We start from the raw sequence: 18,504 nt of genomic DNA, 5'->3' as shown, positions 1-18,504 counted from the left end.
TGGACTTTCGCTCCAAAACACCTTCATTCTGTGACCAAGGTCATAGAAATAGCCACTTTTCTGGCTGTAATTATTTTCAATGAAGGATTCAATGGCATTCTGAAAATCCTAGTGACAATGGGATGTCAAGTTGGTCACATATGTCAGGTTTATGTCGACCGCCGTAATGAAGCGCGAATTTGGCGGTTCGAATGACGATCGACTGATCTCGCTAAAAGAGCCAGAATTGAAACCAAAGGGCAACAATCGTCTTTACAAGACTTTTTTGGAGAAACGGAGGGTGCTCTCTATGGACCAGGTATAGCCGATTAATGGTGAGTTAAAATTTTACTGTTGATAATCACATTTAAATTTTCAAATGCGTTTTTCTCGAAACTGCATCTTGAAAATCGGCTGCCACCATAGCTCAAAATCGATCAAACCAAATTCTTTGAAATTTTCATAACTTCTGTAATACATATTTCTACGGTCCGCAAACTAGGATAATTGCAATCGGACGGGTTTTTTTTTATTCATAAAAAAGCCGTAAAAAAACACCAAAATCCAAAAAATTAAGTTTAAAAGCCCACCAAAAATTTACCTTTAAATATTTTCTAATTATCCTAGTTTGCGGACCGCTGTGTGTTGTTTAGCTTTTTTTCCTCAGATGAACACAGCGCCCTCCAGCGTGGCAGCAGAAAAACACCTTTTTTGGAGATGCGTGCATAAATTGTTGAGTATGCGAGCGAATGACGCATATTTTTAGAGTTGCTAGGGAGAAACGCCCAGCGCGCCTGGAAGACCAGACACGATTGGTGTTAAATCATCAGAGGAAATCTTGCAAAGGCAAATATAAAATAAAGTAATATTCGGAAGTGAAATAATTTACGGTTACTGAACACAATGTCAGACGTTTTGACTGGAAAGTGGGTACTTATGGAAAGTGTGCAAAGTTATTTTTAGGCCTCGTAGAAAAGGATCAAGCAGTGAGGAAACCTAAATTCTACACCCTCAGAATGGTTGGTAGCAGACGAAGACGAAAAACATACAGTAATTGTGATACTTGATGACAGATGTGTTGAAAGGAATTCTGATCGAAGTGATTTCATGGACGGAACTTTTCTGGAAATTTCGCCCGTGAATAAGGGACTCTAGATCCGCGATCGTATTCATATTTAGTCAAGTTGGGTTGCCAAGCACACACTTGGTAGGGAAGCAGTAAGAGCTTTAGCTTAACCCCGCTCAGCGCCTGCACCCTAGCCGACCGGTTTTTAAGGTTTTGTGTAAACACAAAACCTTATTAAAATCGGTTTACTGTCTGTCTGTCTGTCTGTCTGTCTGTCTGTCTGTCCGTCTGTCTGTCTGTCTGTCTGTCTGTCTGTCTGTCTGTCTGTCCGTCACACGCATTTTTCTCGGAGACGGTTGCAGCGATTGACACCAAATTTGGTGAAAAGCTGGGAACTGTGAACGCTCACGCATACAGTGAATTACATCCTTTTACAATGAATTTAAGGGGGGGTCCCCATACATGCAAAAGGAGGGTGTAAATTTTTTTTTTCATCAAATATAGTCATGTGGGGTATCAAATTAAAGGTCTCGGCCAGTACTTTTCGAAGCTGGTCTTAGTTTTTACATTTGTTGGAAAGGTGGGGAGTGCGGGTGGTTGAAAGTGACCATTCCTTTACGGGGGCCATTCTCAGAAACTACCAAACCGAAAAATCTGAAAAAAATTGAGAGGCTGCCACTATATAGTACCTGGGCTCCGAAATACCTTCCACACTGATATCTGCATAAATAAAGTTAATAATAGTATATTACTATAATTTTTAGTAATTCGCTGCAGAACCCCCCTTAAATTCATGCTAGGACCACGAAATCGCAACAATATAGGGTATAATATAGAGCATGATCTTACCAAGTTTGGTGGAAATCGCACTATTACTAACAAAGTTATAAAACGTCAAAGTTGTCGCTTCTTCGCAAATTCAAGACTATAAATGTCAATATCATCCGAAAGTGGATATTCCCACATAATATATGCATATATTACGTGCTGCGTACTAAGAAATACACAAAACCTTTCGTACCTGAAGCGTCCAGCTTCCGGTTTCCCGACTTGTTTATTATCTGCACACCAGTCCCTACGATCCAACCGTTGCACAGGAGGGATCTACTAAATTCTTTCCTTCATAATGCCGGCGTCTGTCGAACGAATTTTTCATTTATATTTTCTCAGTCATAAGGATACTTCTTTCTCGAACTATCTTTTACTTATGCAGACTAGCATCTGTAAGTCTATTTTCAAGTTTAGGATTTTGTCTTGTACACCCCATTTATGTAAATGATTAAAAATCTTGCTTATCGGGGTCAGACTCAATTTAGAAGTGATCAGAAATGAGTCCGATTATGAGAATGTTGAAGTTAAAAGAAATGCATTATGTGTATGCATTAAGCGTGAATAAAAAAATAGGCGTTATTTGCAGACCACCGCAATACTTATGGGTAAAAATTCCTAAGACAAAAATTTCAAAAACAGTCATATTTCGACTCAAAAAGTTTCGAGATATTACGCAATAGTAACAGCTCAAAATGTGGGCGTAACACATAACATACAACAATAATATTATACATATAAGTGAAATAGATATAAATATCTTTCGTTTCAGAAAAAACTTACGCTATGCTATAGCATGTCGTTTGCAGGTTGAAAGCAAGTAGTTGACTTACCTAGAATAAAAGAAAAAAAGCGTTAGTTGAATTATTTTTTTTAGCGATATCTAAACATAAATATAACATAATAATAACATATTTGCCGCACGGATATAAATTATTCTAAGAATATTTGCCCCACCTTGGTGCAACTTAAAAAGCATTCATTTAATTGCCAGCGATTCAGAAAAGATTGATACTAAAATTTTACGAAGCCTGCACGCTTCAGCGAAATAAAGGACAAAGACATATGTGAAGTAATAAGACTTTGCGAATGACCACTTTTTTAAGGACCTACTACTACTTTCATTAGAAAAATTCTCCGAATACTCTCGCGTATTCGAAAAATGATTCAGATACTGAAAGAAGAAAAACTGTGTACTTTTCAGTAAATGAAAATATTTTATCAAATTAAGATGTTCGACACCAACACTATCAAGCTCAACACAATTTTAAAAATTTTAAATTTTTAAGACAAGAATTCTGCTTAGTCCGATAAATTCTCGACCTATATGTACATATATGGCGTACCAGGTTAATCAGTGCCATGTGTTGCGGATAATAACACGACCCACCGCGTCAGTTATCAATATCAGAGTTAATTCTGCAAATAACTAACCGTGAACAAGAAAGCTTCCCTTTGTATTTCTTTCCTGTACCAATTTTTTCGTTTTGGGGGAATAAACCTGGATGAATTAAAAATTTGATGAATTATTGTGATGCTACACTGTATTTCAGCGGCTCTCCTCCAAATACCTTCTCCACCCTTGGAGGTAACCATGGGGCATTGCAACATTGGGCTTTGCTGCGGGGCTGACTTATGCCCCATCATCACTCCTGGGAAGAAAATCGGAACATTTGAGAAAATTCTTTTTATAGGACCCAAAATGCACGAAGGCAGTACAACGCGGTTAAGAATCTTAAAACAAAGGTTTACTTCGACAACTGCAAACATGATTGCTGCCGTTGATAGAATTTTGGCCGATCGTTTGGCCACCGATAGAGGTTCAATAATCAACAAACTTTACTGTTCTGGGTGTTTCGACTCAACAAAAGAGTTCAAAAGTTGATAAAGATGATTGGGAGCCACGCAAGCACTTCTTGGAAATCCATCACTAAGAATGCACAAATGCGTTGCGAACATTATTGGAAACTACCATCTCTCCAATGATATGACCATTGAAGAAAACGTCGAAACTTGCGGTATGATCCGATCCGTAGAAAGGTTTGTCTGACCTTCTGTTTCCACAATCAACGAGCACTTTATAAAAATCCACTGATTAAGCCACAGACTTCTGGAGAAAAGCTTGGAACGAACCCAGCCGTTGTAATTTAGAAACAACGTGTCTCCCACTCCTTTCCCTTTGCTGTTCGTGTGAGACTCTCCGCTAAATGACCACGCCTGATATAACTGAAGTTGATATTGGAATAGCTCTCGGAAGAGTAGGTAATTCGAAGGCACAAGGAGAGATAAAATTCATAATTTCTGATTTCTTTCGAGAACACTGACAGGATATTGGCAAATGATTTTAATCAGATGATTGCCTATCAGCTTCACCATTTTTTACCAAAAGGATTACTTAATCTTAAGGGACAGTTCTCTGCGGGAAAATCTCGAAATCTTTGATGATCATGAATTGATATTAGAGGGAAGAGCAAAAACGTTGCGGTTCGTATATAAGTCGCCATTCAATAGGGATATCAGCATGCTGTTGGGTTTGGAGAAATGTCGTATGAAGACTATTATTCAGGAAAAACACACGGACAATGAAGGATAAAGCCAAAACTACATCTGCAAACAACAACACCTGCTATAGCAATTATTAGAGATGAGAATTGGATGTTATTATAATATGTATAATATGAGAAAAGTGATATCACCTTAAAGTGTAATATCGCATTACCATCACCAAGCCCGGTCCAAACATTACCAAGCATTAGAACATTACCAAACATTATCGCATAACCAAACTGATGGTGATATTACTTCTAGGCAGTGTTTTGTAATGTGATATCACATTACAAGGTATTTTGGTGAAAAGAAACTTTAATTAGATATGATTATAAAATGTGCTAATGTATGGAAATTTACTTTTGCTTGAAAAATATTTGATAAATCTTTTTCCATCTCGTGCGCTTTTAAATTAATAAAGGAACTAAATCTTTTCACTGCTCCGTGCCAACACTGATTCCATGACCAACTCCAAATTAAAGAAATATTCGATTTTGTTTTAGGAAAATTAGGGAGTCCTGAGTGCGCCATCCACTTAATAGCGAACCGACTAGTTGGAACGCAACTTGTTTTCACGCTTGTAGTCCACGGCCTCCTCAGTCTTGGCCAACACCCAAGTTTCGCCAATAAGTTGACGGCAAAAAGGATCATGGGTTGATGTTTACAGGACAGGTACTTACGTGAAAGTTCATATACACTCTATATATAAGAAGCTAGCTGATACTAAACTCAAAAAATCACTAGCATTCTTCAATCTACGTTAACCTTATCAAAACTGCAAACAATCTTAATTAATTTGTAATCTTACAAAAAATGTTTTTCTTCCGTTAAGAAATGTCTTTACTTCGTCTTAATCCCTGATTAACGCCGATTCATGCCAGCATGCCCACTCATCCCCTTCCTCCTTCCTTACGCTTTTCTGTTTTATTTCAACACAGATAATTTTATTCATGTTACACATTATCACAAAACGCGGTTCTATCAACTTATTAGTTTATAAATCAGCATTTTATGTTCTCGCTAAACATCAGACGAAAGCACCCATAAACAACACGTAAAAAATCAAAATAAAATAAAACCAAGAGTGTCGATGAGTTTATACAAATTTAAATGTTGATCAGGTTTTTTTTCGTTCCAATCTGATTTCGGTCTTGCATTTATTTAATTTTGACGCCGGTTGACCTTTGGCAATGTTATTATGACGACGCAGTTTTCAGAAAAAAGTCAATTGTCTATTTTTTCTTCATTCATTTATAAATAAGTTATTATTTATTGCAAATTTTTTGGCAAACGTTCAAGAGAATTACTTTTTCTCTAATTCAGTGGGTTGTCAAGGAAGCTTTTTTATTGAGGGATTTCGAAAGCTGCGAGACTGTGATGGGAGAGATTCTTCAGAATCAGAACAATAATGATGCAATTAGCCTTGACTTAAGGTGTTTGAAGATCGGGTAAAACCAGACATTAAGAAAATAAAAACATTTAGATACTAATCACAAGACTGGTGATGAAAACTTTAGGGGTGAATTAGCTCTCACTGTCAAAGAAATGAGTATGGTAGCCATGCTCGAAATTCTTTGACAATCTCTTACCACCAAACCACTTGTGACTGGATTCATCTGATGATTTGAGAAAATCCCAACAAACACTTATATATCTTTTTTTTTTGAAAATGTGGTTGCACTGGGAAAACCTTACAAAAAAGCATAGGCCTTGTAGGAATGCTGCCACGTGCAATAGAATTTGGTACAGCAAACCTCTTCAAGGATAAAGAAACGCGCAAAAACTTTGTTAGTAAAACCATCAGCAGTTCAGCCAAACTTTCCCATACTAATCCGTAGAATGTAGAATGTTTAGGGAGTCCTTGAATTAAATTTCTTTTTCTTTCCAAATTGTTGGTGAGTTAATTTGTGATAAATACCAAACTGGGAGAGCTCCTAAATCATTACTCTGGAAGTGTTAGGCAGGCTAGCGATAACGCTGGTTCCCATCAAAAGACTTTAAGGAAAACAAATCGAAATCAAGCATCTAAACGACTAATGCGTCGCATTTTCTTCGGAAATTTGTTGTACACCTAGCAAGAAATGAGACTGTAATTGGATGACATTTTTAAGCTTCTAACCTAGACAATTAGAGAACATAAATTTTCACTCGATGAATTTAGAGGTAACTTCATAAGCAATGGGTGTATCAAAACTCTAACTGCTGTATCGCTGGTCAAATGTATAGCAGAACAGAGACTTTTATTGACTTAAAACACTGAACTTCTCAAAAAGGATTAAATTCAAGAGTAATTTTACCTTCTGTTCTATTATTCCATTGTTTATATCCTCAGAAGCCGTTAAATTATGGACCTATTATGAAGAGAATTAGTAAGGAAGTCGGAAAGTGGAAGCTAGGTTCTTTCAGTATAAACAATTTGTAATTTCTTTTGTAAAAATGTTCGTTTTATGGGGGAAACACACAACGCCCAGGACTGGAATAACCTAACTCCTTTCAATGAAGCGGGCGCAGTTTCAAATTGACGATGATTATCCCTCCAGTGTTAAAGGTCATACGTGTATTAAGGGAGCGAAGATATTTGCCAGACAATTGAGGATAAAGGTGCCATTCCCATTAGAGCCCTTAAGCTCTCTGTTAAAATCAGATCCGACTGGTTTGTCAGCAGTGGCGTGGCGTCATTGAAAGCAACGGAAACATTGCTTCCCCTGATTAACTAAATAAAATATGGTAACAGGAAAATAACAGAAAAGCTACTCTAAGAAAATGTAACATAGATCAAACTTCTGCTTCTTAACAGCAGTTAGGCAATTACATTCCTTTGGGTTTTATGTGAGCACCTGTCCAGTGGACTTAATCCCACGGTCTTCTTAAGATACGGATTGATTTTGTGACGATAATCAGGGCTCACAAAGACGATAATCAGGGCTCCGCTGAGACAAGGACAATGGGACCAGTCTATACTGAGTGTGCGTTTCAATTTTTTCATACTAGTGAATGCAAGACCTACCTTAATCTCTACCGAACTTTGGAGTACAGCACCTGTGTCGAACCACAACGCCATGTTTGAGGTCCAAGGGTCTCTTGTTCGCTTAAACGTTACCACAGCACCCAAGAAGCTCCCACAAGGGGGCCAACCGCAAACAATTGAGCTGAATTCACATGCTCCAGGATTTCTCCTGAAACATGAGAATTTAGGGGCTATCTCAGTATACCCCTGGTAAGGTTTCGTGCCCAAAGGCACTTCAGATGAGTCCCCGTGCAGACTCGCCTGATTGCCCTAATTAGGCTATGGAGCATTCGCCTATGCATCACTACCAGCAAACCAAATTGAATACAGCGTTTCCCGATGCCGCCGCAAGGAGGAACTCCACAGGCTCTTGGTTTTGATTTGATTGGATTAGAGGGGTATCTGACGTATTGGATTATATTCATGCTAAATGCCAGGATAATCCAGTCGGATCTGAGAGGAAACCACTTGACCAAAGCTGTGAACAGCGGCACACCCCAGGGTGGCCCCATTTCCCCCGTGCTCTGGTTAATAGTGATGGACGAAACTATAAGAATATTAGATAGGAGCGGGGTGAAGATAGTGGCGTAGTATCAGGGATGTTTCCGTCCATTATGAGCGACATCATGGAAGGAGCGTTGCGAAAGGTGTGCCTGTGGACCGCAAGATGCGGACTCGGCATAAATTCAACCAAAACGGAACTAATACTATTCGCCACCAAGACAAGGGTACCTGAATTCCACCTACCACGGCTGAATAAACAATGATTGGTTCTTTCCTCCAATGTAAAGTAGGTGGGTGTAATCCTGGATCTAAAACTAAATTGGAGATTGAACATAGAATTGAGGGTTAAAAAATGGGCTTTCTGGCCGAGGATGGCTCTCTGGATGTTTACCGCTGTGGCGCGTCCAATCCTTAGGTACAGCTCTATTGTATGTGGCAAGCAGTCCTGCCCGGCAGATGTTCTCAATGTGCTTCTGTATCTCCTCCCCTTAGACCTCCACACTAAATACTTTGTAGCGTGCAGTCAGAATGCTGGACAGCGAAGTCCTACGGCCACAGTTACATCCCAGACGAAGTACCTCGAGAAATCTGGGCATTCCCCACAGATAATCCACACGCAAGTTAAGTTTACGAGAAACTTTGCTGTCCACTTTCCAACCAGGGCAAAGTAGAAGACCGGCGGCGTCTTGCAAGGTTATGACACAATGTTCTTCACTGATGGATGGGGCGGCAGTTTTCTCGGATACACACAGTGTATCCGAGTCGTATGATCTCGCAAGTCTCGCCAGTGTATTCCAAGCGGAAGTACTGGCGATATTGGAAGTCTGTCGATGGCTGGAGCATGATCCGAGCCCCAAGCGTAACAGCCATTCTGACCGACAGCCAAGCGGCCATTAAGACCTCAGCGACGACATCCTTCAGGTTGGTGCGGCAAAAACGTGCTGAACAGTCTGGGCGGCACGCTCAAGGTCATTTTCCTCTGGGTTTCTGAGCATAGGAACATAGAGGGGAATGAGCGGGTTGACGGACTTGCTAGGCAGAGCTTTGCCCCTTCGGCAGGTACAGTCGGAGTCTCGCTAGCTGCTGTCAAGGAGGGAATCTACTCACACTGCTTAGCAGCTCCGGGTCTTAGATTGCGAAGGCTTACCACCTGTGCCAAGTTAAGGTAGATTTGACCCGTTTGTAGCATAACCCGATCACGAGAGCTCTTGTGCCAGATGCGTGCAAATGCATTCAAGATTACAGCGGTCTCCACTGGGCACTGGCCCATAGGGGACCATGCCACCAGGCTCGGCATACCCTACAATTCGCATTGCCGGAGCTGCGTAGAAGCGGGGAGGGGGGGCCTTCAGGCACTTCCTCTACGATTGCCCACCTCTAGCTACAGTCAGGCTACGGACATTGGGTAAACGATCCTTTGAGGACCTTAAAGATATTTCTAGTTGCAGGATGGAAGAGCTGCTTTCCTTCGTGAATACTACGGGCTGGGTCTGAAGATCCGAGCCGGCTAGGCTCCGCCTCCCTTCTCGCATAACAGCAGTCACGGACTTAGAAGTTTGTGGCATCAAAACTATGCACCACAACGCTAATTGGGCTGCCCGGATCGGCCGCTACTTACACACTACTTACAGATTTGCCTCCGGAGCAGCAGAATAGGTTGCTGGATGAATCGTGTGGTGTGTTGATTCGATCGAATGAACAAAGAATACTTAATTTCAAATTTCATTTTAATCGAAATGAACAGTGAATGCGTAAGTTTCCAATTTGATTTGGGCTAGCATGTCATTTGTAGTTTATTGAACAGTGGAGTTCTTTAACGCTGTAAGTCTTTATTTGAATTTTGGTATGGCAACATGGAGGCCAAATTGCTACATGTCCTCGTTCGCGCTACGTGGGTGTACCGAGTACCAGCAAGGCAAGAATTACTGAGAAAGTGACAACCACGGTAAGATAATTCGTAAAATTCTCCATATTAAAGAAACAGAATGTTCACATCACCGTCCGATCCAGTTGCTCTTTCATATCATCAAGATTTTTGAACGCATTCTTGACAATTGTACCCGCGAGATCGTTCAAATAATCGTGAATCAACCTGGGTTTATCAAGAACTGCGAAACTACTGACGCATTATATGATGCCTGGGTACTCATGGAAAAACATGGTGAGAAGCATCGCCCTCTCTACATTGCATTTCTAGATCTGGAGAAAGCGTCTCACCGTGTGCCACATTAACTCATCTGGTATGCTCTACGACAACACCTCATGCCAGTAGAACTCGTGCGCTTGGTTCAATTGCTATACCACGATATGAAAAGTAAACTGCTTTATGCAGATGATGTTTTCATGGCGTCCAATAGCAAAAATGATCTCGAGCAACTTGTCCAAAAGTGGAAGGATTGTCTCAAGCAAGACGGTTTCAGACTGAATCTGAATAAAACTGAATTCAAAGAAGTAAAAAAGTAGTCAAGGGTTGGATTCAACCTTTATCACTTCATCTATTAATGATACCCCTCGAAGCTACAGAAATGAAAGAACTAGCATACCCACAAATTCGGAGTAATAACATCCAGTGAAGAACTTCTGAAATTGAACACTATTGATTTGGCGCTGGCAGATGCTTATTGAGCAATATGTTTGCCATCAAACACCTAATCGAACAGCAATATGGTTGCAATCAATCATCGTTATCAGTTCGCCAAAATCTGCTTCAGATCTCTTCAGATCCCCCCAAGAAGCCTACAGTCCTCTGCTGTTCTGCACCATGTGTTTCAACAGAAACATACTCATTGACCACTCTATGGTAGCGCATTGTTTCCATGCAATGGAGTTGTTGCTCTTTTTAAAGTGTAACCTATTAACTGCTATTCCCGCCTACCAATCAACCCACCGGAATCTCATCCGTACGCCACCGTAATTCTTCGTTCGAAATTATATTGAACCAGAGGTCACCGATAATATGGCGCAGTGACGAGTGACGTCTGTTCCTTTGCGGTCCGATTTGCCAGTTTGTCAGATTTCATTGGGTCCTTTCAAAATGTGAAACTAGAGTTGCGCCAGAAAAAAGAACACCTTCGGTGATGGCCTAGCGCTCATGAATATTATCCGAGAAATTGTTGAATATATCTGTCGTACGGTTAGCAAAATAATTTTCGCATTGCCAAACCACAACTGAGTCTCAAAAGTGTAGTGTGTTGAAATTCGGGAGTCTAGGCTTATCAATCCTGCGGGTAGATGTGGAAGCAATAAGCAAGCGGTCGCCAAATGTTATCACGTCCGAAACCAATGTGGGCACCTTACTTGTTTCGGACATCCAGAAGACCACTCCTAAATCTACTTCGAATGATGAGGTGCTCGATCTTATTAGATTTACATTGCCGGTGAGATAAAACCCTGCTGACCTTATGGCAAACTCTCACTGAGTTCTGACAGTGGTCCACCAATAATGAAGCCGTATAAGTTGCCATAAAGTTATCACTTTCATTACTTCCCACAAGAGTGTATTTTTCCATCACATTCTAAGGAAGGTTTTATCTCAGCCCACCACATTCAGATTGCTCAGCTTGGTCACAATGTTACCTTTAGCAAGCCTTCCCTGGACTGCATTGAGCTGCTCACGAAAAGCATCTATGGCGGAAAAAAAGGATTTGAATAAAAAAAAATTACCAAGACTGTACTCATATAGTCATGTATAGAAGGGTAATGAAGAATTAGTATAAGTAGAAGTGACCGTTCCATCTACAGGCTCTTAATATTGCACCCTTATGACCACTTCACATGAAAAACGTATTCACAAAAGTAATTACATACGTTTATATGACCTGGTGATCTTCCTGCTGTACTGCGATCTTACAAGAAAACAAAAAAGGAAGAGAAATAAAAACGCATTTCCTAGAGAGATAATTTTAGATTAAGATATTAGTATTTTTGTCATTGTTTCTAGTTTTTTATTTTTTCTAGTTCCTATTTTCTTTAAAAATTGTGATGTATACTTTCCTCAAAATTCATTTTACGGGCACCTACTAAAAGGGAAATGCTCTATTTACTCTCAATTCATTGATATGGTCCAAATGTCCCACATCGCTTTTTCCACTCCTTCTTTATTTTGAACTTCCCATGTGTTCAATCGTGTCCTGATTCTGTTTCAATCGGATTAGTGCTATTTCTGATGCCCCACAGCTTAAGCAATAAAGCAACCCTACGCAGTCGCCTATAAAATTTCTGTAACCAAATTTTGTTCGGTGCAAAACTGTCTTACCTGATTTGTTCTTTTTGTAACGACATCCACGAAATCGGCACATGCTAGCAGCCTGGCCCATGGGGCCCGCCAGTAGGGCAAACGTTAGACCCTCCGTTTTAATGAATTTAATTTTGTAACACTTTTGAATACTGTAAGGAACAACTTAAGCATAATTGTCTTATCACACGTGTGAGGAAATGTTCACTTTTCACTGGTTTGTTGTAAGTTCCTCCGAAAAAATATTCCAAACCTGCAGATACAGAATTTAATTGAAAATTAGGCTCAGATAGCTTGAATTTTCAAGCCTGAAATTGCGAGAAGCATTCAACAATTCGTCAAATTATCGCAACTTCAGCTTCCTGGTTGGTATTCGCAAGCATACCCACGTTCCCGCAAGGTATATACTGTACTTCGTCTATTTCTTTTTCTATTCAATTTATTCAATAATAAAGCCTAATGGCACAGGAAATGAAATCCGCCATGTCACCTTTTATTATCGCAGTAAAAGGAAAGTTTTTTTGATACTTTTGCCTTGGCCTTGTATCCACTCACTTCGCTTGTTGTCAGCCTCTAAACTTCGCCTCATTAGGAATCCATCAAAACCGAATTGAATATGCCTTGAACCGAATTCCTCTTCGTCTCTGCTCCCCTTCTGAGCACGGACAGAGTGAATAATTTCGGAAACCAAATATGTACAATAAAAGGATGAAGAAATGTCATGGAAACTCCGACGGGTGTGGGCATAGTGGTGCCGAAAAGAGTTTATCCTTTCAGAAGCGGCAAAAGAAAAGTTCCCCAATAACATTTTATTGCTCGATAGCAGGATGTTTGCAGAATACGGAACAATTAAATATCACGCGGAAAGAATAAGGCCAAAGGTCTTACGGACGTTATCCAAGGATGTATATCTTTGCTCCAGGGCTTGAGGTTATAGACTCTGCGGTTGTAAAAGCAATAATTAGCAACAAAAGCTATTTTTAGGAAAGCGAATTTATGCGATGTTTGTTCCGCGGACGTCTAAATTTAGCGTCCTTGGTGTACAAAAGGAAGAAGATAAGAAATTATAAATTTCCTGAGTCCTTAGAAATAGAATACAAAAAAATTCCGATATACAATGATTCCTTATTCCACTTGAATTGGACTTTAGAAAGCGGAATCAAATATTTTTCAGAATTAAATCCTTAACAATTCAATGGATATTTAGGCTTTCATGATTATAATTAGCGGAGAAGGCAGCAAAAGAAGAGATTAAGTCTTCCCCATCAGTCACCAGTTGGGAATAATATTCAAAGCAGAAGCAAGGCGCTCACCACGGAAGAAAACAAGAATTTCCTATTTATTTATTCCTGCCCATTTGGGCTACGAAGAAGAATGAATGATACGCAAGGACCATTAAAAAACGTGCATGAAGACAAATCAAGTGCCTAAAAATTCAGGGTGGGTGATAAATTTCGTAAAAAAATAATAGGGGATTATACGTTAGAACGTTAGTTTTAATTTATTGCTCGAATTGGAGTGAAAGTTCTACATAATTCTGAGGATATGCGATAATGGATTCCACGAAATGATGTTCTCATTTATACCGTTTTTTATTGAAAAAGCGCTCCTTTCGTAAATATCCATTTTAATGAAACTAATACGACCCCAAGCCAAGGTAGGATAGTATTCGCTGAATGCTTCAAGCACTTTCAGTTTTCATTAAGAATCTTAGCCGGGCTAGTTAGGGTGGTCTTTATAAAATGGAGGATAGAAAACGGCGCTGATGCCGGGCACCGCCGAAAGCAGTACAGCGGATGCCAGCCATAACACCTCTGTGCTGGAGTCAACAGCGGGGACGGACGAGTGCGAGGCACCAAACAAACTAGAGGTTTCCAGCCTGGAAAGCACCGTCGTTTAGTTAGATATAACAAGAACCAGCTATAGTACTTCTCCCTCTAAATTGTCACCTTCGGGATTTTCCCGGGCAACGACAAGAATGCCAGTAGCCTGAAGCCAACAAAGGCGGTCCATATTCTGGGGAAGATTATGAAGAATAAAGAGGTCGGCACTGTCGACAAACAGGGCGGTAATTATACCGCTACATATCAGCCGATTTTCACAAAATATAATAGTAGACGCTTGGAAAACCAGCTGAAGGGGGAAACTACCGCTTTAAAATGCAATCGATGACATGATGTACTTGAGCTAGAAAAACAAAGTGCAAGTTTTCCAATTCCCGGATGCCAAGCAACCTCTGCAGACAGAACAGCAAAGGCTAGCCTTCCGCAATATAGTCAGGAGTAATGTACATGTTACGCTGGTGGATGACAATTCCAATGAATCTGGATAGTAAGTTTAAGAAAGAGGATATATTTCCTACTTCGATTAGTCCCGGTGGCCCATGACTGTCATATAATAGCATGTGTGGACCATTTTTTCAGCTCGCAGATTGCTAAGTTCAGTGACACCTGGCTGCCAGTGTAGCTCAAGATCATACTAAGCGATGACGAGACCTACTTGCATCTGGTTACCGAAGATCCGCATGGATAAGGAGAAGCTCGTCAAATCTCTACGTCTTCAAAACCCGAAGATCCCGATAGTTGACTGGGTGAGGACCGAGAGAGAAAATTCCTAGATGAACAGCCAGCCCTTCTTGCTCTGCATAATTAAAGAGTGCTCGGAAACACTGAAAGTTGCGAACTACAGAATACGATTATGACGCTCATCGAAGCCGGTAGACGACTTGAACTTAACCGACACCGCGAACGATGCGTTGGAGGAGATAAAATACGGTAGTTTGACCTTCCGCTTCCTCAGCTCGAGAAATTGTAATAATTGGGAAGTGTCTCTGATATCACATTACTAACTGGCGAGTATCTGATCTTCAGATCATACCTGAATACTTTCCAATCTGAATCTCGTTGAATTGGTTTACTAAACTTACTGACTGTTTTTTCAGGTTATCAAAACGAAACTAACCATTGCTCCTAATGTTAGCATCCCTACGATAGGCGAACTACACGCAAAGGTCGGGGCTCTAGAGAAAATATTCGGGATTGCCTTTAGAATCTCGTGCCACACGAAATACAGCAAAAAGACATTACCACTATAGCGAAACGAAGACCTGACCACTCAGAACAAGAAAGGTCTTTCATATCTGCAGGCGGCACAAGGGCTATCTGAAAAATTGTAGACTTGGAAAAACCCGGTCCTGGCTAAAGTATTGTTAGCACTTTGCGATTCTGCGAGACTCAATAAGACACGGGGCAGATGAGGGGAGACCCTGCAGCTGCTAGTCTGGGCGGATTTCTCTGTCAGCGAGAAGGACTGCGAGTCAGAACCATGCTTGGATGTTAAATAGCCCCATGCAGAAGTTGCCCCTTTCCAAATCCCAATATGCCTCTCTAAAAGACAAATCCACAGACACCGCTTAGCAGTCATGGATATAGACGTTGGGGTCACCTGCACCAAGTAAAAGAAAAATCTGACCTTCTTGCAACAAAACTCGATCACTCGAGTCAATAAGGGGCACTCCCTTTGCAATTACCCAACTTCAGCTAGAGCCACTAAATATACAATACTTTGGCGATCTCAAAAGATCTACGGCTGCGAGCTTACTCTGAATTCCATTATATTCTACTCTTCTTGCTCTCCATTCTTCGCACAGCAATCACGGTCTTAGAAATTTGCATAATATAGTGTTGTTTGGATACATATGAATATGATCATGAATGCATCAGGAGATTTGTAAACAGGAATGGCTATGAGCAGGTCGCAGCAGCGTAAATGGAAAGGAAAATTCCCCCTCTCCGTCCGCGTTAACATACACAAATCTCAACTAGAATGATACCTTGTAACAAGAAACTAGCACAGAGGAAATAAGAGGGAAACGGTGAAGAATTTATGAAATCTAATCCCAGCAATTTTCGAAAAGCTTTGGTGCCTCCAAACTGACAAACCCTGACCTCTAATGTTAGAGACTATGGAAGAGCAGACTTTGTAGTCTTACCAAAGGAGTTCCACACCATTGTTCCTGGTCGTTTGCAAAACTGGCTCAACTTTAAAGGCAAGATATTAGTGTAAATCAGGATTCAAATCGGAAATATGATAAAAAGAAAAGATGACCGGGCTGCAGATAGAGCTATGAAGCCCACACTAAGTTTAATTATTGATCTGGGCCTCTTGGGTAATGAATATTATATGCTTATTTATGAACCCATTAACCCGTTCTGAATAAAAATATTTAAAGTTCCTACAAAAAGCTCGATATTTTCAAATTCATTTCACTACTACCCAATGTGCCATATTATAATTAATTCATGCCACCAAAACCACTAATTTTGCGCTGGAAAACATGATTCGGAAATCCCAACGACACATCAAGCCATTTGTATTCGAAATTCAAATAAAAACTTTTAATGGGCCCCAGCTTCAGATGCTTATCCACTCATGCATGCATGTTTGTTCGAGTCCTCACGCAGGAACCCCCCAGCTATCGGCCATGTATTCATCCGAGGATAATTCCCTACAACATACTTGACGCCATTTCTGTCCATGGGTTCCTGATGAATATTCATAAAGCCATTAAATATGACCAACTGATGGCAAATGTTTTATTATGAAGCAGAGAGGCTTGGCTACAGGAATCGAATTAAAAAAATGATGGATTGGAAATAAAATACAATATATTAAATGTTCAGTTCAGTAGAAAGGATAGAAAGTTTTCGACAGTTACTGATGAATGCAGTCTCTGGACTTGATACTTGATTGACACTGCCTGAATCTGCGGTTGACTGGTGAAGACGAGTAGATAGAACAAGTTGTCTCCTCTGGATGTGATGGGAAATTGAGTAGTTCGTAGGGAAGCGAGTAGAGCAACGGTTATAAAGGACATTTAACCCAAAGTCATATACCAGATCGATTTCAAATTGCAAAGAAAGTTGGGGATGTGTACCTTTGCCATAAACATGCTGGGAAGATGGCATTCGAACATAATTTGGAACTCGTCAAGGCCAAGGCAAATCCGAATACATTAGGTTATTCACCTTCACCTACTTTCTTTTGCATCTATATATCCTATATCTTTTGTGTCTGCATAGATACATTGATATGGGAAAGAAAAATGAACTTATCGATCTTACTGAAATCCGTAATGTCATACATATGTTACTATAATTTTTATTGTCGTAAAGGGTCTTTCAAAAGTAGCGTCAAGATACTATTTTTGGAATAGAAAGAGAATGAACATTTTTTTGTCTACTTTCGCAAGCTGGGACCACAAAAAATCTGCGATCATTTTTCTGACGCGTTCTGTGTTGGAATTAACAGCTTTTTTATTTGCATATTCCAAGGAAAATGGCCAATGGCTCTAGTAGGCCATAAATCACCCCAAACCGTAATTTTTTTTGGGATTACCTTCATCGCGCAGTTTGTTGGCGAATCCATCCAGTATAAAATTAGCTCCATTACTAAAAATGACTTTGTTTGAAAAACGAGCATCTTGGTCTAATAACCAATTGATGTAAGTTCTGGCTTGATAATAATCTATTGGCTTTGATTCTTGTTCTTTTATTAATTGGATATTTTAACGACCCCTAAAGCAAGCTCTTATATAAAATACATATGGCCGTAGAGAGAATATCCGGGTTCGTTATGAAAATTGTACGGACTCCTTTATTATTCCCCATTTCGTTACTCCATTCCAGGTCCACGAAAAATGTCCGAGCCTGATAAGAATTATCTTCTCCTATCTTCTTGTCCTCAGGACTAAGCAACCTAAAAGTAGACCCTAGAAGACTGAGCGCAGGAGATTCAACTACCAGCATATTGTTCGAAATTGTATGATGAGAAAAAATCATTGCGCATGTTCGACCGTCTACGGTAAATACGTGAAAAAAATGTCGCGCATTAGGTCTGATGTTAATGCGGTGTATATGATACAGTGTATTGGTGTGCGGCCATGTTGTGGCGAGCACATGGTTAAGAGCTATTTATGGCTTCAACATTGGATGCGGAAAAGCTAGAAAACTATCTAGGGCCATCGACATTCATACACCACAATAACTGAAGCATAAGGGCCACGGGCCAATAAGCTATGTCGTCCGAACTCCACGGATACACAGTGACATTCAGTACCCTGTATGCGCTTCATTTGCTCCTCCTGTATTCAGTTTTCTTGGATAGACCACATTCTTATTGCATTTGGCATCATTCTTATCTGAACCACACTGCAATGCAACGCCGGGTGACCCATCACCAACTATTCTTAGATTCCAGTTAACAACTATATCAATTCTGACCATTTTACATGCTTACGCCAAGCGGATTTACTACTATTCCCCTGATGGTAGTTACCAT

At 40.2% G+C, this 18,504-nt stretch overlaps 1 protein-coding gene across 8 annotated transcripts in view; it reads right to left on the bottom strand.

Annotated features, from left to right (window-relative positions):
- The window catches only part of LOC119646684 (dual 3',5'-cyclic-AMP and -GMP phosphodiesterase 11-like), a 506,073-nt gene that overhangs the window by 83,243 nt on the left and 404,326 nt on the right, over window positions 1-18,504 (bottom strand). For 2 of the 8 annotated variants that reach the window (XM_038047239.1, XM_038047240.1), the window contains exon 2: window positions 12,187-12,418. The exons of the other annotated variants lie outside the window; for them this stretch is intronic. In XM_038047239.1, the coding sequence (XP_037903167.1) occupies window positions 12,187-12,247 (61 nt within the window). In that variant the 5' untranslated portion in view covers window positions 12,248-12,418. The remainder of the gene's footprint in view (window positions 1-12,186; window positions 12,419-18,504) is intronic. 8 annotated transcript variants of the gene reach the window in all.

This window comes from Hermetia illucens, chromosome 1 (genome assembly GCF_905115235.1).
Source record: "Hermetia illucens chromosome 1, iHerIll2.2.curated.20191125, whole genome shotgun sequence".
Classification (NCBI taxonomy): domain Eukaryota; kingdom Metazoa; phylum Arthropoda; class Insecta; order Diptera; family Stratiomyidae; genus Hermetia; species Hermetia illucens.
Note: the sequence above shows the minus strand (reverse complement) of the source record. Positions and strands in the feature narration are given on the sequence as shown.